This window comes from Pholcus phalangioides, unplaced genomic scaffold, assembly GCF_987345545.1.
Source record: "Pholcus phalangioides strain wild (caught in Gottingen) unplaced genomic scaffold, Ppha-v1.0 ptg000008l_1, whole genome shotgun sequence".
Taxonomy (NCBI): Eukaryota; Metazoa; Arthropoda; class Arachnida; order Araneae; family Pholcidae; genus Pholcus; species Pholcus phalangioides.
Window position 1 is genome coordinate 51384177 of NW_028301601.1, and position 20651 is coordinate 51404827.

The 20651-nt window shown below is 39.8% G+C and overlaps 1 protein-coding gene across 1 annotated transcript in view; it reads right to left on the reverse strand.

Moving 5' to 3' along the window:
- The window catches only part of LOC149084469 (transforming growth factor-beta-induced protein ig-h3-like), a 41738-nt gene extending 39401 nt beyond the window's left edge, over nt 1-2337 (reverse strand). Inside the window, exon 1 of the mRNA XM_089235317.1 lies at nt 2102-2337. Within this exon, the coding sequence (XP_089091443.1) occupies nt 2102-2190 (89 nt within the window). The 5' untranslated portion in view covers nt 2191-2337. The remainder of the gene's footprint in view (nt 1-2101) is intronic.
- Between the last annotated feature and the right edge of the window lie 18314 nt (nt 2338-20651).

Here is a 20651-nt window from a genome sequence, read left to right on the forward strand (position 1 = left end):
TGAGAGTTTAACAGCTCATACCCCTCCCCCCGATCATCTCCCTGCCAATTAAATGCAGTAGTGCATTGAAGCCGTGGTTGGTATAAGAGAATAGGGATGATGACAATTTAACAGTCATCTTGCGCCATCTTCAAGATGGCGAAAAATTTAGAAATGTGGCTAAAAGTGCATTTTTGCCCCAGGAGTTAACAGCCACCTCCACAGGAACTAATGGATATCGTATATTGACGATAACCAATTATATGTGATATGATTTAGTAGGAATAAATGACAATAAAGCCACCATGCGATGAGTCATATGCAATATTTCCATAATGACATATGGTAATGAAGATGTGTAAATAATAATGAATAATATTGCACTTGAGGAAAATCGGGAATATCATCAATTCTGAATTTTCATCAACGCTGGAACTAACTTTATTTACAGCTTTTATTAGTTCTAGAATTCTTTCATTAGTTTCAACATTCCATTAGTTCTAGAATTCTTTCATTAGTTTCAACATTCCATTAGTTCTGGAATTCTTCCATTAGTTTCAACATTTCATTAGTTCTGGAATTCTTCCATAAGTTTCAACATTTCATTAGTTTTTGAATTCTGTTTGAAGTATTAAGAAGAAATAATTCACTTCGTTCAAATTTTTTCAGCCAAGATAAAGCATTTTTGCGCATATATTTTTTTTCAGAATTTTATTGCTAAATGTTATGCAATGTCATGCCCTCTGACACAAAGCCCTCAGTTTATATTCAACATAATTCTAATACAAAACTTACACAATCTTTTAAGAAAGGGCTTAACTTCCTGAGGTAAAAAAAAATGTATAGTGTGAAAAAGCAGCCACCACATTTGTGCATGCAGGAACTGAAAGGATTAAAACTTGACTTATATTTATGTTGAATTTCATTCTTTACTTAATTGTTTAAATTGAAAGCTGGCTATAACAAAAACTTGCTACATTGAAAGCTAACGAACAATTGTTAGTTGAAAGCTTTAAAAAAAAGAATTCTGGTTTTTCTTGAACTTTAAGAGAACTTTACCGGGAGGAAATAACTAAAAAAGGAGGAAACTAATAAAGAAAATTTTTATACATATAAAAACTATAGAAATGATAATTTTTTCATTTTAATATTGATCCTATTGCATAATTTTGAATATGGTATCCGTACTGTAATTCCTAGCATTATTTCTGGGGGGATATAACTATAACTTTTAGCTCGTTTACCATTCCCGATTACTTAAAATTATTTATAAAATAACTAGGGAGAGACATAATTCTGTTGTACTGAAGTTACCCTAACTTTAATACAACAGAAGACCCCCCCCCCCCTAGAAGAAAAAATAAAGTTAAAAATTACTGTACGGATACCATATTCAAAATTATGCCATACTTGTCCTAAAGTGAGGCGTCTTCAACCTTTGAAAGATTGCGTGCCAATAGAAAGTTTCCAAAAGAAGTCCGAGGGCCAATAAGTCTTTGTTTCTAAGTTCATACAGTGGCGTATTAACGGGTAAGGCTCCAAGTCTAACAGGAAGCCCTCTATTGTTGGAGAATTTTATTTATTCTGAAATAATTTTTCCCAAAAATATGAATTTTCATAAATTTTATTCTGACATCATTACTTTTTACATTACATGTATGTGTTTCTGGAAATATTTTCTCCACTGAATTTCCCATCAATTCTTCATTAGTTTTAAAAATGTTTTCAACATTAAACATGAATTTTCATAAATTCTTAAAATATTCTCTTCAATGATTCTGGAAATATTTGTTTTAATAATTCTGAAAATAATTATTTCAATAATTTTGGAAATATTTTTCATTAATTATGAATTTTCATGAATTGAGAAATAATTTTCCCCCTCACACTAGTTCTGAAATTATCTCTTTCAATACGTATGAAATCATTTCTCTCATTAATTCTAAAAATTACCTCTTTCAATAATTTCAAAAATTATTTCTTTCAATAATTCTGTGACTATGTAGGCCTTTTCGTTGGCGGGGTTACTACAAAAATGATTTGGGGGGGCCCCCATGCGTTGGAGGCCCCCTGTCCTAAAGTTACTCCAGTTTACGGTAATTAATAAGATAACCATACTCACATCCTATCATCAGGACCACCCCATGGATTGAGAGGCCCCGCGGAGACGATAACTGCTGAGAAGACGATCAAACAAACGCTCCTCATCATTATCTAGAATCTAAAGATCGGAAATGTATAAAATTCTCTCCTCGATTATAATTATATAATTGTCGATTGATAATCGCTAGCGTGTACACAAGAAATAATAGAAGACGCTACACACGTATCCACTACACACAAGGAGATCGAACGAAAACCAAAATCTTGGTGCTCCCGAGCAAGTGGTTCCTATTTATGCTAGGGAGAGATTACCCGAGACGGGATTATTTGTTTGCTCGGAGGGAATTATGGGTTGGGAGTTGCGCAGTGACGTCACGACCCGATTCCAGCCATCCCATTGGCGGAGAGACTCGAAGCGGCAAATATATGCCGCGTATGATTTTTTCGTGCGAGAATTTTATTACTCGGGTATTGTGTAAATTACGGCAGGTGTGTGTGTGTTCATGGAATTTCCGACTTTCTAGAAATTTCCATGGAAGGATCTAGGTATTGCACTAGAATTTTCTAAAACCGTGGTTTAAGTGAAGGATTTTATTGTTTTCTGATCCGTGATTTTGTGCAACTTCGAGATGCGTTGAACCCTCTGTGATAATATTTTAGGGTTTTGGGGTTCTTCAACCCTCTTGAACTGCCATCTATAGCAGAAGTTCTTGACCTTTTTCAGCCACGACTCGAAATCAATAACAAGATGAAATTCGCGACCCATGGGACTGTTTGGTTTATGAAATTAGTGGGACCATTGATGCAATAAGTGCAATTATAATAAGACTGAGTGGATTTGTAAGGCTCATCTAGGAAGCCTACCGCGAATCAAGTTTAGGTCGTGACCCATAGCTACAGAATCCATGACTGCAATTGGATTTGCACGACCCCCCTCTCGGAAGCCTCTGTGAATCAAATTTGGGTCGTGACCCGATTTCGGTCAAGGCGCCAAGACCTCAAGAATCCCTGTTTATAAGCGGATTTGTACGGCCCATCTAGATAGCTCCCAGTGAATCAAATTTGGGTCTTGACCTAAGTATAGCTCAAAAATCCCTGGCTGCAAGTGAATTTATACGACTCGTCTCGGAAGCCCCTGGGAATCAAGTTTGGGTCGTGACCCATACGTTAAGAATAACAGGCTATAAGTGGATTTGTATGACTTATCTAAAAGCTCCAGTGAATCCAGTTTGGGTCGTGACTTTGGCATTGTTCAATAACCCCTGGCTGTAAGCGGACTTATATGACTCATCTCCTCGGGAAGTTCCTCGGGAAAAGTTTGGGTCGTGACCCATAGCCCCAGAATCCCTGGCAGCAATTGGATTTTTACTACCCCTCTCGGAAGCTCCCGTGAATTATGCTTGGGACGTTATCCATATTTTGAGAATACCTGGCTAGTGGATTTGCATGACCTATCTAGGAAGCACCAGTGAATCGAGTTTGGGTCGGGACCCATAGCTCAAAAGCTCCTGGTTGTTAGTGGATCTGTGCTACCCATCTCGGTCGTGACCCATGGGTTAAGAACCCCATGGCAATTTCTATGGCCATTACCAGCATGGCACACAGGTCTTCTTCGACCTCTTGCTTACATATCATCATTGAGACAGAGCAGTGGGCCATGATCTTGTTAGTACAAGAATCTGCAAAAGAATTTTTTCCAGGTGATGATATTGGTTCCTTTCGGTACTTTACAGAAGTGATAACAATATTCGAATGGTAACATTACCCATGATTCTAATAAGTAGAGTCTATTGTACTTGTTGTGGTGGGGAATTATTATTTTTTTTGAGCGTTTTAAAAACAACAACAATCAAGTTCAAGTTTTTAGTGATGTACAAACGTGCTTTATGATTGTGCTTCTATGAATTTATTGGCATGAATTGCAGTACAAGTAGACTCTCGATAATCCGGCCCATCCAGTAATACTAATACAGCGTTTTCAGGCGGGTTTTCTTCGAGCATCGAAGAGGAAAACGTGCCACTGTATTATGTCTGAACGCAGAAGTTTGTACTATTCAAATGGGCTTTTCTCAATTGACTTCATCCAATATCCGGCTTCCAATAATCCGGTACACCCTGATTTAATACGTGCCGCATTATCGAGAATCTACTGCAGTTTCGTTTACTTGCGAGATTCTTGTCTATTAAGCCGGGTTTTCCTAGGAGCAAGTTTCCTGAGCCGCGCGCAACGTGATTCGCCCAGCGCGACACGCCGCCCACTCACCAGTAAGAAAATCATCATAACTGTTTTCCTACAGAGCACAATACGCCTGACGACAGCCCTTTACGTCGGGCGTTATTGGCCGACTGCTTTTGGAGGAGTCAAATGCGTCGTGCGCCGCGCGGTTTTGCCGATATTCTCTTCACTCTTGTGCGTCTTCTTTTCCTTCCGTTCAAACCGGAGCATGCAGACGACAGAGTAGCTAATGCTAAGGCCATATACTATAATACAGCCGCCCTGATCTGATGCGCCTCGCTAGGAAAACACAAACGCGTAGCGTAATTATGTAACACGTTTCTGTCGGCGCGAAATAGTCTAATTCGGTTCACGCTGCGCAACAAACCTATTCCTAGGAAAACCCGGCTAAAATAAATACGAACGACACACCGCGTCGTCAAAATTTCCATTCACTCTCTCATACACCAATTATTTGCTTTTATAATAATTTTTCAAAAGATTTTGGCTCACCCAGCTTTACAACTTAGGTAATTTACGTACTTGGAAGGGCGCGGTAGCCTAGGTCGGTCTGATACTCGCCTTAAGTACCAAAGGGCAGTACCGTCTTAACGCATGGGTCCACCCGGGCATGGCCCGGGGGCCTCAAGAGAAGAGGGGGGGCCCAGCAAAAATGAGATTTGGTTGAAATTTTCGAGAATTTACCTGGTAGGGCCTCAGAAAAACCACTTGGCCCGGGGGGGGGCCCATGACCCTCTTAAGACGGCCCTGTCAAAGGGTGTTTAGAGGTGTCGCCGCGAGTTCGATATCCGGTTCGTCCTTGTCAGAAAACTTTCCTGACACACTGGCACAACAAAAACGGCGACATGACCGCAGCAAAAAATTGCTACTAATTACGGCCTAATTACCCCTCGTGTGCAGAAAATGACCGTGGTGCGACAGAAATGATCAAAAAATGCACTTGGAAGGCAAATAATATCTAAATTGTTCTTAACCCATTACTGATTTTTTCCAAAATTCTTATCTGTAGCCCTGATTGAAACCATCAGGGCTAGTAAGAGCAGCGTTTTATCCTGTTTGATGTTGCTCTTGCCGCCTTGGCTCAGTGGGCGCGGTCTCGGAGCTACTCCGTGGCGTCACTGCTCTGACTCTTTTTAATCCTTACAGCGACTTTTTGGCAAAAGTGCCCCGGTCTTTCAAGATTGAAATCATTTTTCAACTCATAAATTAAATTATGATAATAACAACTATAAATAAGAACTGATAATGACAGCCTGATAATGACAACTAATAATGACAGCCCAATCTCCACATTTGTCTTGGTGAACGTTTTATTCCGTAGAATTCATTTTAATCAGCTGTAATTTGCAGTAATGCTTCGTTTCCCGCCATTGCGATTTTTCCGTAATTTCAGTAATATTTGGCAACTTTGTACACTTTTAGGGTCGTTCTTGGCGATGTTGCGTATTTGGAATCACAATTTCCCGTATTTCTCTCGAGGAAATATGGTCAGCCTAGTTTTAAAGTATAAAAAGAGAGAAATTTTAAGATGATGAAGGGTATATATAGTTGTGATTGTGCATATACACTCATTGCCATAAAAATTTGCGCACCAAGAAATAATTGTGGGATCGAAACGAAAGTTGGCCTGAAGGTACATGTCGGGCAGATATGGAAATGATTAGAAATGCAGCGTGATTGCGCATTGCGTAATGCTACTAGAGGGCGTTGAACTTCGTTCTCCTTGGAGTATAAAACAGGTAAGCAGAGCTTGCTGGAGTGTATTTAATCGTTTCCAAAGGAAATGATGAGGTAGACATGCCGTAACGCCGCCGTCGAAGACCATATGAGTAGTTTTCAGAGTCCGATAGGGGAAGAATCATCGGGATGATGGAAGCTGGGTGGTCAGCTCATCAACTAGGCCGTTCTGATTTTACTGTGAGGAGGTGTTGGGACCAGTGGACAGAAGAGACGTCATTTACACGGCGACCAGGTTCAGGACGCCCTCGACAGACCAGTCGTCGAGAAGACCGTCACATCATCCGAAACGGACGCGTAGAGCCAACTGCCTTATTGGCCGCTATCCAGACACAGGCAGCAGCTTCACTACGGGCCCCTGTGTCTTCCCGAACCATCGCAAGGCGCCTGGCTGAAGGACATCTGGTATCGCGGCGCCCATTACGTGTGCTGCCAATGACACCCACCAACGGCTCCGTTTGGAGTGGTGTCGAGCACGACGGGATTGGACTGCAACGGAATGGAACCAGGTCATCTTCAGCGACGAATCGAGATTCAACTTGAGCAGTGATGACAATCGTGTTCGTGTGTGGAGGCCCCGTGGTGAACGCTTCAATCCTGCCTTCGCTTTACAACGACACACCGCTCCCACAGCTGGTGTCATGGTATGGGGTGCCATTGCTTACGATACACGGTCACCCCTAATATTGATCCATGACACAATGACAGCCCAGCGGTACGTCCATAACATCCTTCAGCCACATGTGTTGCCACTCATGGCAGGGCTCCCAGGAGCCATTTTTCAACAAGACAATGCTAGGCCACACACAGCAAGGATGTCACAAGACTGCCTCCGACACATTACCACCCTTCCCTGGCCTGTTCTATCCCCAGATTTGTCACCAATCGAGCATATCTGGGATCATTTGGGACGGCAAGTTGGACACCCTACGAGGTTGGTTGAACTAGAGGCGTATTTACAGCAACTGTGGAACGAGATGTCTCAGGATATCATACGGAACTTGTATGCCTCAATGCCCGCTCGTATCGCATCGTGCATTCGCGCTAGAGGGGGTCCAACCGTAACCCTCGAAAACTGAGAGGGTTTTCGAGGGTTACGATCCTACCCACAACGGCCACCTTGACCTATGGCCCTTGCGGTAAACCAGCTTTTATCTCTTGTGGGGGACAAAGCGGGGGTCAAGGTTGGTCTGACTACCCACGACGGCAGTTAACAGAGTCAATAGTGGTTAAGTAGAAGGTAGCTGTGACCGCTCCCTACGGTCGCGGACCTACGGGGGCTTCACTCCCCGTCTCGCCACGTTCGCGGTAACGGGTGATCCCCCTTCTCCTAAATCCTCCTTAACTAGTAGTCCGATTGTACACGCCGGGGGGTTGGGGGAACGATATATCTCTCAAAGTATTGAGTTGAACCCGTAACCTTTCCTAAGCCAGTGCTATGCTCTACCAACTGTACCTGAAGCGGTTGCCAGTTCAGGTTAAATAAAATATCCTTTCCCAATTTTCACTCATCTGTTAATCGCCAAAATGTTAATCGAGACTCTTCGGGGGGGATATAAGGAGGAGAGTTCTTCAGAATTTTTATTAGCAATTGCCTGTCTCTTTTCTTGACGGAAATACGTCTTGTTCATCAAGTATAGCCGAGCCCTCACTCGTGTCCAGTCTGATCCAATTTATTCCAAGGTTGGTAAGGGGCGAGTAGTGGCCAATAGTGAGTCCACCATTGGCGATGATCGTCAAATGTTAAAGTCTACTACTTTAACGCACACCAACTCCTGTCATATCGCCATACGGCGATTTTCCCACTGATGGAGTTGGGTGGGAAATTAATGCGCCATCTATCAGTGGTCTCCTCAGGCTCAGTAAGTAAAAAACTTGTTTTCTATGTTCTTCCCTCCGATCGAACCCGTTGACCCTGACGGTAACCTCCATGGAGCATCGTACCACGCAAACGCTCAAACAGCGATTAATGTTGGAGGCTGAAAAGTATTGAGGAAGGCTGACCGAAGAGAACGATTAAGACCTTCCAGCTCCCCCACCACCACCACCACCCAAAGTCGAATGATCCGCCTTCCTTCCCAAATATTCCAATCCATTTGGCGACACATTGATCGAAGAACGCCAACAGTCACAAAACGGAGAGCGTTCTGGAACATTGCGTCAGGCTGAGCCGGTGTGTAACCATCCTATCTCGCTGGTGCTTCATTGCAGGAGGGGTGGGAAATGAGTAATGTTCAATACATTAAATGTTAATACAGTGGAGCCCGGATGAGAACATGAAAAACATATATGATACTCTACAACGAAAACACGAGTTCAATGAGCGGACAAAACTTGAAGCAGTGTTTCTCGGCCTATGGTCCTCGGACAGACTTAACTCCTTCCCTTATAAGAAATTCGGATGATCTCCATTTGACGAACCAGCAATAAATATGGTAACCGTGTCCTAACCTAACTGCAGGTTAGAAAAAGTCCTATATTTAAATTAGTCTGCTAATTTACAGAAGAATCATAATTGTTCTAACAGTGAATTAGAAAAATTTGGATTCTTCTTATGACCCTTCATAATTACTTCTGATACTGTTTTTAATGCGCTTTCATTCCAACTGCGATTCAACGAAAATGCCTCCATGGCAAGAAACCACTTAAAATATTATTACATGCATGGAATGGGTATATATAAAAGAAACTATATATATGTGTGTACTTATAGAAGGCTTTGTCTTTGTTCAACATGATGCAACGTTGATTGCTGCATGTTTGCCGGACAAGAGATGCGCCGTTGTTCGTACGGAAAGGTGACATGTGGTTTGGCAATCGTTCCCAGCGATCGTAAAATCCGCGTCCGTCAGAGCAACGCACCTGTTTATTTATTTATTTTTCTCGAAGTTTCTAAGAATCCGTGTGACACGAGGCAGAGAAATGCACACCCAAAATTGCTGTTGGGTGAATATATTACTGCGTCAGGAGTTTTTTATTGCACCGCGATTCGTCACGCACAGCCGTGGGTTTTCTTTTGGAGAAATGAATCATCTCACGTGTATGTTGCAGCAATAACACGTGCGTTACCCGAGAGAAAAGAATCTTATAACAGCGTTTCTCGACCTATGGTCCGCGACGATGGCGTAAGTCAGGGGGTTTTTCAACCCATGTCCGACGGGCCAAATGTATCCCTTCGTCGAGCTTCTTGTTGTGGCTCACAGACCATTTTTACAAAATAGCTACTTTACATAGAAAAACGATTAAATTCCAAACAAAGAAAAATCATTAAAGAGCACTTTCCACTGAAATCTGAACTGCTGCACTTGGAAAAACTGTGAGATACTTTCCAGATTCAGTAGCAATGCTGTACATTTGATACATTAAAAGGGCCGTCATAATTAATTCGGGGGACCCTGAGCCGAAACAGTTTTTTTAGACCTACGATTTCTTAGGCGACATATTTACAGAGGCCAACTCCGTTATTCAAAAGTTATACACAATTACAGAATTTACAGAAACGCTAAAATACACCTTAATAAAAAATAATTATTGAATGATTGAAAAAACATTTTCATAATTGATGAAAATTTGTAATTAATGAAAAAATAATTACAGAATTACTGGAAGAAATAATTACAGAATTGCTGGAAGAAATAATTGCAGAATTGCTGGAAGAAATAATTGCAGAATTAATGATAGAAATAATTTCCGAATTATTGAGAGTAATTTCAGTATTGTCAAGAGTGATTCCAGCATCGTCAAGAATAATTTCACAGTATTGTAAAGAGTAATTTAAAAATGGTCAAGAGCAATTCCAGGACTGTCAAGAGTGATTCCAGCATCGTCAAGAATAATTTCAGCATCGTCAATAATAATTTCAGCATCGTCAATAATAATTTCAGCATCGTCAATAATAATTTCAGCATCGTCAATAATAATTTCAGCATCGTCAATAATAATTTCAGTATTGTCAAGAGTGATTCCAGCATCGTCAAGAATAATTTCAGTATTGTCAAGAGTGATTCCAGCATCGTCAATAATAATTTCACAGTATTGTAAAGAGTAATTTAAAAATGGTCAAGAGCAATTCCAGGACTGTCAAGAGTGATTCCAGCATCGTCAAGAATAATTTCAGCATCGTCAATAATAATTTCAGCATCGTCAATAATAATTTCAGCATCGTCAATAATAATTTCAGTATTGTCAAGAGTGATTCCAGCATCGTCAATAATAATTTCACAGTATTGTAAAGAGTAATTTAAAAATGGTCAAGAGCAATTCCAGGACTGTCAAGAGTGATTCCAGCATCGTCAATAATAATTTCAGCATCGTCAATAATAATTTCAGTATTTTCAAGAGTGATTCCAGCATCGTCAAGAATAATTTCACAGTATTGTAAAGAGTAATTTAAAATTGGTCAAGAGCAATTCCAGGACTGTCAAGAGCAATTCCAAGATTGTCAAGAGCAATTCCAAGACTGTCAAGAGTAGTTTCATAGAATTCTCAAGAGTAAATCCCGAATTGTTAAAAGTAATAAGTGTTAAAATTTATGAAAAATTCAGGTATTTAAATTCATTAACAATTCATAATTAATGAAAAGCTTCAAAATTTATGGAAAAATTATTTCAGAATAATCGGGACAAATTTCAGGTTTAATAAAAAGAAATAATTCATCAAAAAATAATTAATTCATTCATTAATGAAAAGAAGTCATTTGCCAATAAATAGAAATTCAAATTCAATAAAAGAAATTGATTCAGAACAAATAAAAGTGTTCAATAAATTTTGGAATCGTGTTTAATAACCGAGAACACCAAGGCCATCTAGTCTAGATGACCTGCGGGCTTCTGGAAAGTTAAATTTGGCCGCAATGTCTGAAAGGTTGAAAGTTCCTGGCATAACTGGTCCTCAGGCAGACTTGATGATATAATTCTAAATGAAAATTCTTCACATTCATGACTCACTGACCATATCCCACCGGAAAAAAATACGGGAAACTGCTATCTTAAATACGTAAAATACTGCATATTGCCGACTGTCACCAAAAAAAACGATGCCGTAAGTCAGCACAATTTTATACATTTTTATCGGGGAGGGGAATCGGTATCCAGTATTTCAGAAAATAACAGGAAAGTTTCAGGAGAGAGAGAGAGAGAGAGAGAGAGAGAGCGAGGCTATTCACAGGTTTCAATATGCTGCGGGTAACTCAAGTGACGTGGATTTGCACCGCGGGCGGCTGAAGTGACCTGGGGGCTGTACTGCAGGTCAATTACGCGATCTGTAGGTATGCCGCGGGTCATTACTCTAGTGATCTTTACATGTACCGCATCCCTTAACACTTTAAGAGGTTTTTGAAAATTTTCCTGTTCCGCATTATAATTGCCACATTTGTAATTGCGAAACTGTCGCAAATCGTCACCTATTTTCAAGAAGAAATATTATTTTTTTCCGATGGCGAGCTGATAACTGCTTTCCTCCCAAACAAGAAAATTCCGCCCATCGCTTTTATTTCCCTCACTATGATACATAAATACCTGCCATAACGCGCGTGGCTTTTATAGGAAGAGAAGTACTTTTTTGCGGAGGGAAAATCTTTTTGTATTATATATACTGAGAGTGTATATGTCTTTATTGTGGTGGAAAAGGGGGGGGGGGGAACACACACACACACATAATCCAGTTTTCTTGATTTTTCTTTTATTTAACCTTGAACAACAGTTGACTCCACCCACTGGCAGTTGATTGGTTGGGGATGGGGGGAAACATGTTTAACGGTAAAAATACCTTCAGCGCGTTTTTATAAGACGAAATATTTCGGGGTGGCTGAAATAAAGCAGATCAAGTTTGACGAGATATCTTGTGAATGCCGCTGAAAGGGTTATGTGATCTGTGAATATGCCACGGGTAAATAAGTAATCTGAGAATGTGCTACGGGCCACTAAAGTGGTATGAAATTGCACTATGGATCACTTGAGTGATCTGCAAATATGCTGCGGGTCCCTGAAGTAATCTGTAACTATGACTCTTTTGGATCATTTCTACAAAATTAGGCTTGAGTTCGAGAGCTGCATCAGATGACTACGAGGGCCACATTGGGCCAGCGGAGCATGAGTTCAACATGTATGCTCTAAATTAACAATAGAAGAAAAAATTTCCCGAAACTAACGAAAATTTTAGATTTGATGAATTAAAATTAATTGAAAGAAATGATTCTGACACCAAAAGAAATTCAGAATTAACGAAGGAAATATTTGAAGAATAGATGAAAACCCCCGCGATAATTTACCGTGAGTGCGGGGCCCCCATAAACCACAGGGCCCGGGACCCCGCACACCCTTGATGACGGTTCCGTCCCCTACTGTACACTTTCCATATATTTAATCATTGTTAGGTCTCATCGACGGGATATTTGACAAAAAACGTGCAGTAGAGTTACATTTCCTTTCGCAATTCACGGGCGGGGGTGGCTTAAGCAAGGATGCGAGGGGTGCTGTGTACCAAAGCCTCCAGATAGACCTGGGAGGCAAAGTAGTACCAAGGAGGTTTTGAATATACCCGGGTAGTAGGTTGTAGTCCAGGCTCTTGTTAAGAGACATAAATTTTGAATAATAAAAATTTACATGACGCCATCTCTGTCACCGTTTTGAGCCATACCTTGACAACGAAGATGTTGAGAAAACTTTCGGGAACAGACAGGACCCGGGGCCCCTAATATCACAATGGATTCTATCACGAGGGGCAAGTGTGCATTTGGGTACTCCCAGTATCGGTCAAATGAAGGCAAAGAAAGATTTCGGGTTCTCTCTTGTTAGGACCAGAACCTCAGAAGAGGTGTAGGAGCCTCGATCTCCTCGAAGACCATCACTGCGTAACTAAGCATGTAAGCTTTGTAATTACGCCATCCGGTTAACTCGCCTTTATTTCTAACAAGATAAAACTTAGCCATCTTCATTAACGGCAATACAACTTCATGACTCGGCTCACTAAGACCAAAGTAAGCGTTTTCTGGATGCTGGATTTTATAAAACTGATCAAGTAATGGAAAAATTAAAGAATTAATTATTTAACATTTCTTATGTTTATAACTCATCGAACAATAATTAAATTTAATAACAAATAAATAAAAGTGTGCAATATATATTTTTGCGTCAATACAAGTCATTTTAAGTCTAATTGATCTAATAATGACAGGTGAAAAGTTTCTACAATAGTTTGAGAAGAGAGATGGCAGTGGGTGCCTGCAATATACATTAGGGTGGATCGAAAAAGTATAGCAATTTTTTTTTTCGAAATTACTTTCGACGTGGGGTGGAAGAGTTGTCTTTTTTGGATGCATAAGTTTGAATAATTTTTTTTTTATTGAAACCCATTCATATCTTATGGTGGCCCAAGCGCCCCAAAAATAGTTAAAAATTCACACTTTTATGAAGATGTATTAAAAATTGCAAATTAATGAAAAATGTTTATAAATTTTACAGTGTATTGAGGTATTAAAGTATGAACTTATAAATGATAATAATTTTATAACAATACATGAAGTGTAAATTACAAAATCAAAGCAATAAATCATAAAACTTATAAAAAGGGAACTTATATAATGGCTTTTTTAATTCTATTAATTTGAGAGAGGGATTTACATATTTCTAAATGTTGTAATGCTTTTGGGTTTTAAAAATGTTTGATATGGCTTCTTGATTTTATCCTATTTAATATGAAGCCGTGTCTGTTCTCCACACACTTTCCGACGCCTCAGACACTAGGCGAATGCATCTTTCAACTGCTTGGGTATGACATGAATATTTTGAGGATTCCTTCCAACTTTTACTACACTGAATACATTTAATAATGAACAATAAACAATTTTTTCATTCTTTGCCTAAACTATTTTCTCTGTAAAATCGACTCTTTTAACTCATTTCTTTAAGTTCAAAATTTGTATCAAAATCGATTTTTGGCAAATATTTAAGAAATTAATTGAAGTTGAAATTTTTTTATGTTTATGCAAGTATGCTTAGAAGACAACTTTTGAACCCCACACCGATTCTTTTATTCACATTTTGATTTTTCGATCCACCCCAATATACAGTAAACGCAGCTTATTAGAATCACGGAAAATGTTATCATTCAGGTATTGTTATCACTTTCGCTAAGCATGGAATGGCAGAATATCAGAGCATGGGGAGGGGGAATTCGCTTGCAGTGATAGGATTCCGGTTATCAATTTTTTTTTTCCGTAGAAAGTTATTTTATTTTTGCATACTCTGAAAGTAAGGTTGAACCTGCTATATTGTTATCAACCTGCGAGACTATGTAGAGTGTCAGATGGCTCCATTATTGACAAAAATTTCTCCCCTTTCAGTTCCCGCTTTATTCGGGCCGTGATAGGGCCGCTACGTGATCCGTGTACGTGCAAATTTCTTTGCAAGTTTATTGTTCTTTTGAATTTTTTTTTCCCCATGATGAAAGCGTGGTTAAGGTGTGAAAAAAAAATCCCTTTCATCAGTTCATGACAGTTATTTTCAGAGGGGGGGGGAGAGGAAGACACAGAGGAAGAGAGAGAGAGAGGGGCAGAGAAGAAGAGGGCAGGAGAGGGGGGAAGAGAGAGAGAGAGGGAGAGACAAAGAGGTAGAGAGAGGGGGAGACGGTGAGAGAGAGAGGGAGAGGAGAAGGGCAGGAGAGAGAGGAAAAGGCAGGGGAGAGAGGAAAAGGCAGGGGAGAGAGGAAGAGGGCAGGTGAGAGAGGGGGCCGAGAAAGAGAGAGAGAGGAAGAGGGCAGGTGAGAGAGGGGGCCGAGAAAGAGAGAGAGAGGAAGAGGGCATGAGAGGAGAGGGTGAGGGGTCTTTACATAAATAGCGTTGTTGTATAAGAAGAAGTTGTTGTAAGAAGTTGTTGTAAAGAAGTCCCGCACAATAGAGCTGTGGTCAAGTTGGAAATAAATACATGGAAACTGAAGTTTCATCTACACCCGTACGATAGTGATCTTCAGTGGCGACTCTCTGGCCTTTCTTTAGTTGCCTGCAGACAGCCGAACGAATTCATCACCACTGAAGATGCATATCGTAGGTTTAGTCCGAGGCTCTTCAACCTTTCAGATACCGCGGGCCAAATTGAGATTCGAAGGTTTTTAACAACTGGCTGTTGCGAAGATATATTTCGGAAAGAGAGTAAATTCAACTGCCCCTGCGGGGAATCGAACCCACGTCCTTTCACTTTCCGGGTGAAGACCCTAGACCACTAGACTACAGAGGCACTGAATCTCTCAATCTTTCCTTGGAGCTCGTGTACACTGAAAGAATTTTCTCTCTTTCCGAAATATATCTTCGCAACAGCCAGTTGTTAAAAACCTTCGTATGGTAGCGGAGAGTGACGTCATCCTTGTACAAATCGAGATTGCCCGCGAGTCATCAACTATACTGAGGTATTTATAACTACAAGAAGGATCTCCGGAAGACCCCCCTCGCTCCCGGTGTAAACGAAACGTTCGGTCTAATTTCGACAGAACCACAGCTCTATATTCAAGAAAACTTATTCAAATTGCAAAATCAAAACTTTCACCGCCCGTGAAAGTTTGCATTTTTTGAGGGTATTATGGGATTTATCTCAACGTGTGATTATTCATCATATGTATGTACGCATATCTTGAGATCGTAAAAATGCACACATTGTAAAAATGCTTTTATAAACTGACTCACTGAGAGCCACGGGCTACATTGAATATTCCATAAACCATGTTACCAACCATCCTCAAATGCTAAGTCTAAAAAAGTCATTGGGAAAAATAATAATTACTATAACATTTTGAAATTAATCAACTCATCAAACAATGATTAACTATAATGGAATAAAAAATTAACAAATTTGTGCCAAAAAGTAATTATCAGTTCTTATTTATTGTAATGATCGATTAAGCAGTATGCATGATACTTGCGCACACTTTTGTACACTACAGTATATTTTTATGTTCGCAGATAGTGTTTAAACGTATTTTTCGTAGAACTGAGTAACAGGAACTGTTCTGTTCTGTAACAGGAACACCTCTATTTTGAGGTGTGAATAATTAAAAAATATATTACAATTAAAGAAATCTAAACTTATATTGTGCACTATTTTGCGAAATTGATCGCTTAAAAGTGTTAAAAGGCGGAGAAAGAGGTCGTAGGTTGCAAGTCTCCGAGAGAGCGATAGAAATCCGAGGAAGTTCTTTGATACTGATATTTCTAGATCTAATTTGCTTATCTAAGGACCTGAGGAAGCGCTGCCCCGGTGATGACAACTCTCGGGCTCCGTGGTACTCTATAATGTAATGATAGTGCGTAATATCACCGAATGGCAATAGATTATGGCCCCATAACGGTGGGGCTGACAGGGCTTGGGACAATTGTCATCATTTTTTGTTTTTTCATTCGATAAATTCACTATAGAAGGGCCCGTGAAGAAACTGGTTTGAGGGAATGCCAAAGGTCTCATTATAGAACCCTTCTCCAGGGTATGGGGGCCATGATAATACACGAATAACAAAAGAATGGATACATGACAGCACAAATCGCACACACTCCTGACGGGGCTCCAGCCAGGGACGATTCTAATAAATTTTTGTTTTTTCACAGTATAAATTCACTATGAGCTACTAATTTTCCAACATTAAAAACGATTCGCAAAGGCCTTTGGCCTACAATAAAGATTTGTTAACCAGTCACCGCGAGCTTATATAAACTAATAATAATAATATTTATACATGAAGTCTTAATTTTTGTTACTTATCAAACAATAATATTATAATTGGCATAAAATTACTAAAAAAAAATTTGTGTCGAAATTGATTTTTTCCAGTTTTTACCGATGGATAAAGATGAAGTTAAAAAGCGTCGAAATTAAATTGAGAAGAGAGATGGCAGCATAAGCACAGTATATCTATAATATATTCTCCAAACCTAACTGCTTCAACCTCTTTTTATATCTAATTTGCTGGCATAAAGGACTTGGGGGGGGGGGGGTGGACATTGCCCCGGTTGCTCGTGGGTAGTTAGTCCTCGGAAGTGAGCGGTATCATTGATACGTTCGGAATTTTAATCTTTTAAATCGTATTGCATTGATATACGATCTGTTTGGACGGGTATTTAAAATCTAGAAGAGAGAGAGAGAGAGAGGTCCTTACAGAAATGGCGTTACTGTAGGAAAAGTTTCCGGCTATGAAAGCCGTGGTCAAGTTGGAATCAGACCAAAAGTTTCGTCTGTACCTACGATATTAGCCATGGAAGCTTGCCTTGAAAAGTTGAAAAAAATCGAGAACCTTTACCTTGACCATTTAATGTTATATCTGAGTGCCGCTGTGATGAGACTATAACCGTTCATACCCCCAGATGCCACGGAATGTAAGTGGTAGGTGATCTATTGTTCATTCACCCAATTTTATTCAACTATTCACGCCCTAGCTCACGGGAATTTTTTTTTGACGTACACAGGTCAAAGAAAAGATACGAAAATAACGAACAGAATGTCTCTAAATCGTTTATTACAGCAGTATGTGTTCCACATGACCACCATCACAGGAGACAACACATTGCAGGTGAGTCACAAACCCAGCAACGGCAGAGTGCAGCAGGTCCACTGTGGATTAGGAACACGCAAGTTGTTATAAACGTCTCGTTTGCATATTTCCACCGAAGTCGCTCATACCAGCGCCACCTATCGGCTGGTTTTTTAGTTCTTTTTTTTCCCTGTCTTAAAAAAATTCCCGTGACCTAGCGATGCTAACCCTGCAAACCGTTTTTATTTCGGTTATTTTCAAAAGTTTCTATGGATTTTTCGCTCACCCTGTATCTCCTCAGAATTACTGCATTAGCCGGCATGCCGCCAATAACGAGGGACACCATTTTTTTGCATTTAGCGAATTCAGTTTAATTTTAGAATAAAAATATTACAGAATATTCTAGAATTCGTGATTCGAATTTCCCGGCATGCTGGTCTCCCTCGATTTTTCCGGACATGCCGGTTAATGCGGTACGTATTATTCTAATCATTGCTGTTTGTGTTTCATTTGATCGGCCGTAATCATTTTATCATCTGCGAGTTGAATAACTTAGTTTTTGTGGTCTCATCATTTCAGGTCGAAAGGACTTTCTTATGGACCCTATACAGCAGTGATTCCCAACGTGGGCGTTAAAGCCCCCTGGGGGCGATGGAATGTTCCAGGGGGGCGGTAGAAGCTACGGGTATAACATAGGATCCTATGGGTTAGATTTCGTTGGGGGGCGATGGGAGAAAAAAATTTCTGAAGAAAGGGGCGATGGGACAAAAAAGGTTGGGAACCTATGCTATACAGTATAGTGTATCTGAGAACGAAACATTCATAAAACTGGAAAGCTGATTTCCCGTAAAATAAATTAGAACCAATAGATTCAAGAGGAATGCATTCAAGTAGAATAAACGGAACCACCTCATCAAACGAAATCCAGTCTACAAGAACTATTAATAGTCTGAGGACATGAGAGTGAAAATATGAAGCAAGAAAAGGTTTGTGAACGGACAGCAGTTTTTAAAGGTAGTTTCATTTGATCTCTATGCCTAGAAGCTAGCTGAATGTACTGTGAAAATAACAGTACATTCAATTCATAGAGTTTTTTGATGTCTTGTTTCGAAAATTGCATGAATTTTACTTAAAATTTGACAAAAAAAAATCTTTTTCACTGAATGTGAAGGCAGTCCAAAATTTATTGATTTCACCATTGATACTTTCTATCAGAAAATGTTATTAAAGTTCACTCCAGTACTATTTTATAGAACAGCACCTCATGAACGTAACTGGATACCTTAAAAGATATTTTACAAGGCATTTTTCGCCCTCAACATTACAAAATTGTAGTCATTGAACAGACATCTTTGAATAACATCGGGTGAACGACTAATTGATCACCTACCACTTAAAGAGACGCTACAAAAATTCTTGACTGTTAAAGTTCAAAAATAAGAATTACTCATAGTTTTTTAATTTTATAACTCGTCAAATACTAATAATTGAGTATAATTGAGTATTAATATTACACAAATAATTTGATATATTTGTGAATTTTTTAGTCAGGAAAATTATTGTTGGTTCTCACTAATCATGATGATGGATCATCAGTTGAAAAGTTTCTGAAAAAATTTAAGAAGCCAGATGGCAGTATAAGCACAATATCTTCGTACACTTTCTTACAGTATACGGGTTGTTCTGTTAATGGGGCCGACAAACTGAGAGGGTTGTTAGTAGACATCAAGAGGAACAAAATATTGCAATGGAACATGGTGCCTCAAACAACGTCGAGACGGTGAAAATCGCGAAAAACGCATGCAGGTTTCGGCGTGAGCTGGAGCGACAAAAAGTACAATAATAACTATAAAAAGATTTATTCGATTAATTATTACGCAAGTTGTTGGAAATGGCTGTCGCTTACGTCATTGCACAGTCTACAACGACTTAAAAACGATTTCCATACGCTCTCGAAGATACCAAGTACCAGACCAGACCAGAATTAAACTTTTACCTCCCGGGCCTGGTTCAAGGGAACCATCTGCGGGCTTACAAATTGTAGCCACGGGGACTACGTGTGAAGAGAAAGACAAGAGAGTATGTGTAAATTAAAAGTGCATGTGTATTGGAAAGTTGTCAAAATTGGGAGAAATGATAAGGTCATGGTCCTGTTTAAATTAATATTAAATTTAAACGAATTTTGCAGGTAAAATGCTGGCAGCAACCTTCTTGTGTTAGTACTATTACGATTATGCTTCGCTGTGAAGAAGTTCGGAAGCGACAAGGTAACTTCGCCTCTGCTCGCACGGGATTGGCTGGTGCGATCTCGATCCCTGGTTGGCTGGACCTGTAATCGATATAGATTAGTAACAAGAAGAGAAAATTCAGAGACAGAATTAGTATGTTATTTTTCAAAGTTCAGAAAATGGTAGAAGTAAAAAAAAAAGTAAAATAAATCACAATTTTTTTTTTTTTCCACAAATTTTTTAAGTTTTTTTGAAGAAGGGTTTTTTGATTTTTTGAAAGAAAAAGATGGGTGAAAGGAAAAGAAGAAAAGTTGAGAAAAGTCCGATAAATATGCTGAAATAAAAATAGAGTTAGAGAGCTCCTTATCGTCAGTCTTTAACCAGGATATTTCCGGCTTCGACGAGAAATTTGTCGATAACGGCTCTCTTCTCTTTGCCAGAGTTCAACTTCATAATGTCTTCTAGGCAAGACTTCGCAAACTCGAACATTTCATACGTCGAGTTTAGGCTTATAGCCGACCCAGAGTCAGAGGCGTCCGCTAGGTCGTCTGCGGATGTGGCCGTCGGAGTCTCGGCATCTGGTTCTGCCAGGTCGCTGGGTGGCAGGCTTCTGGGTACGGGCTGCTGCGAAGATTTTCCGAAGTTTTCTCTGAAGTCCGTAGACGTTCCAAGGTCCGTAGAGCGGGACTCTGAAATTTTTTGCCTCGGCTTGGCCTGAATTTTTTCAAAGTTTTTCTGCACCTTTTTTGGCTGTGCACTGGAGTCCTTGAGGCTGGACTCTGGTTTTTTCGGGCTAGCTTGGGCTGTAGATTCGACAGAGTTTTTCACCAACTCGGTAGATTTAGTGCCGTTGTGTCCCG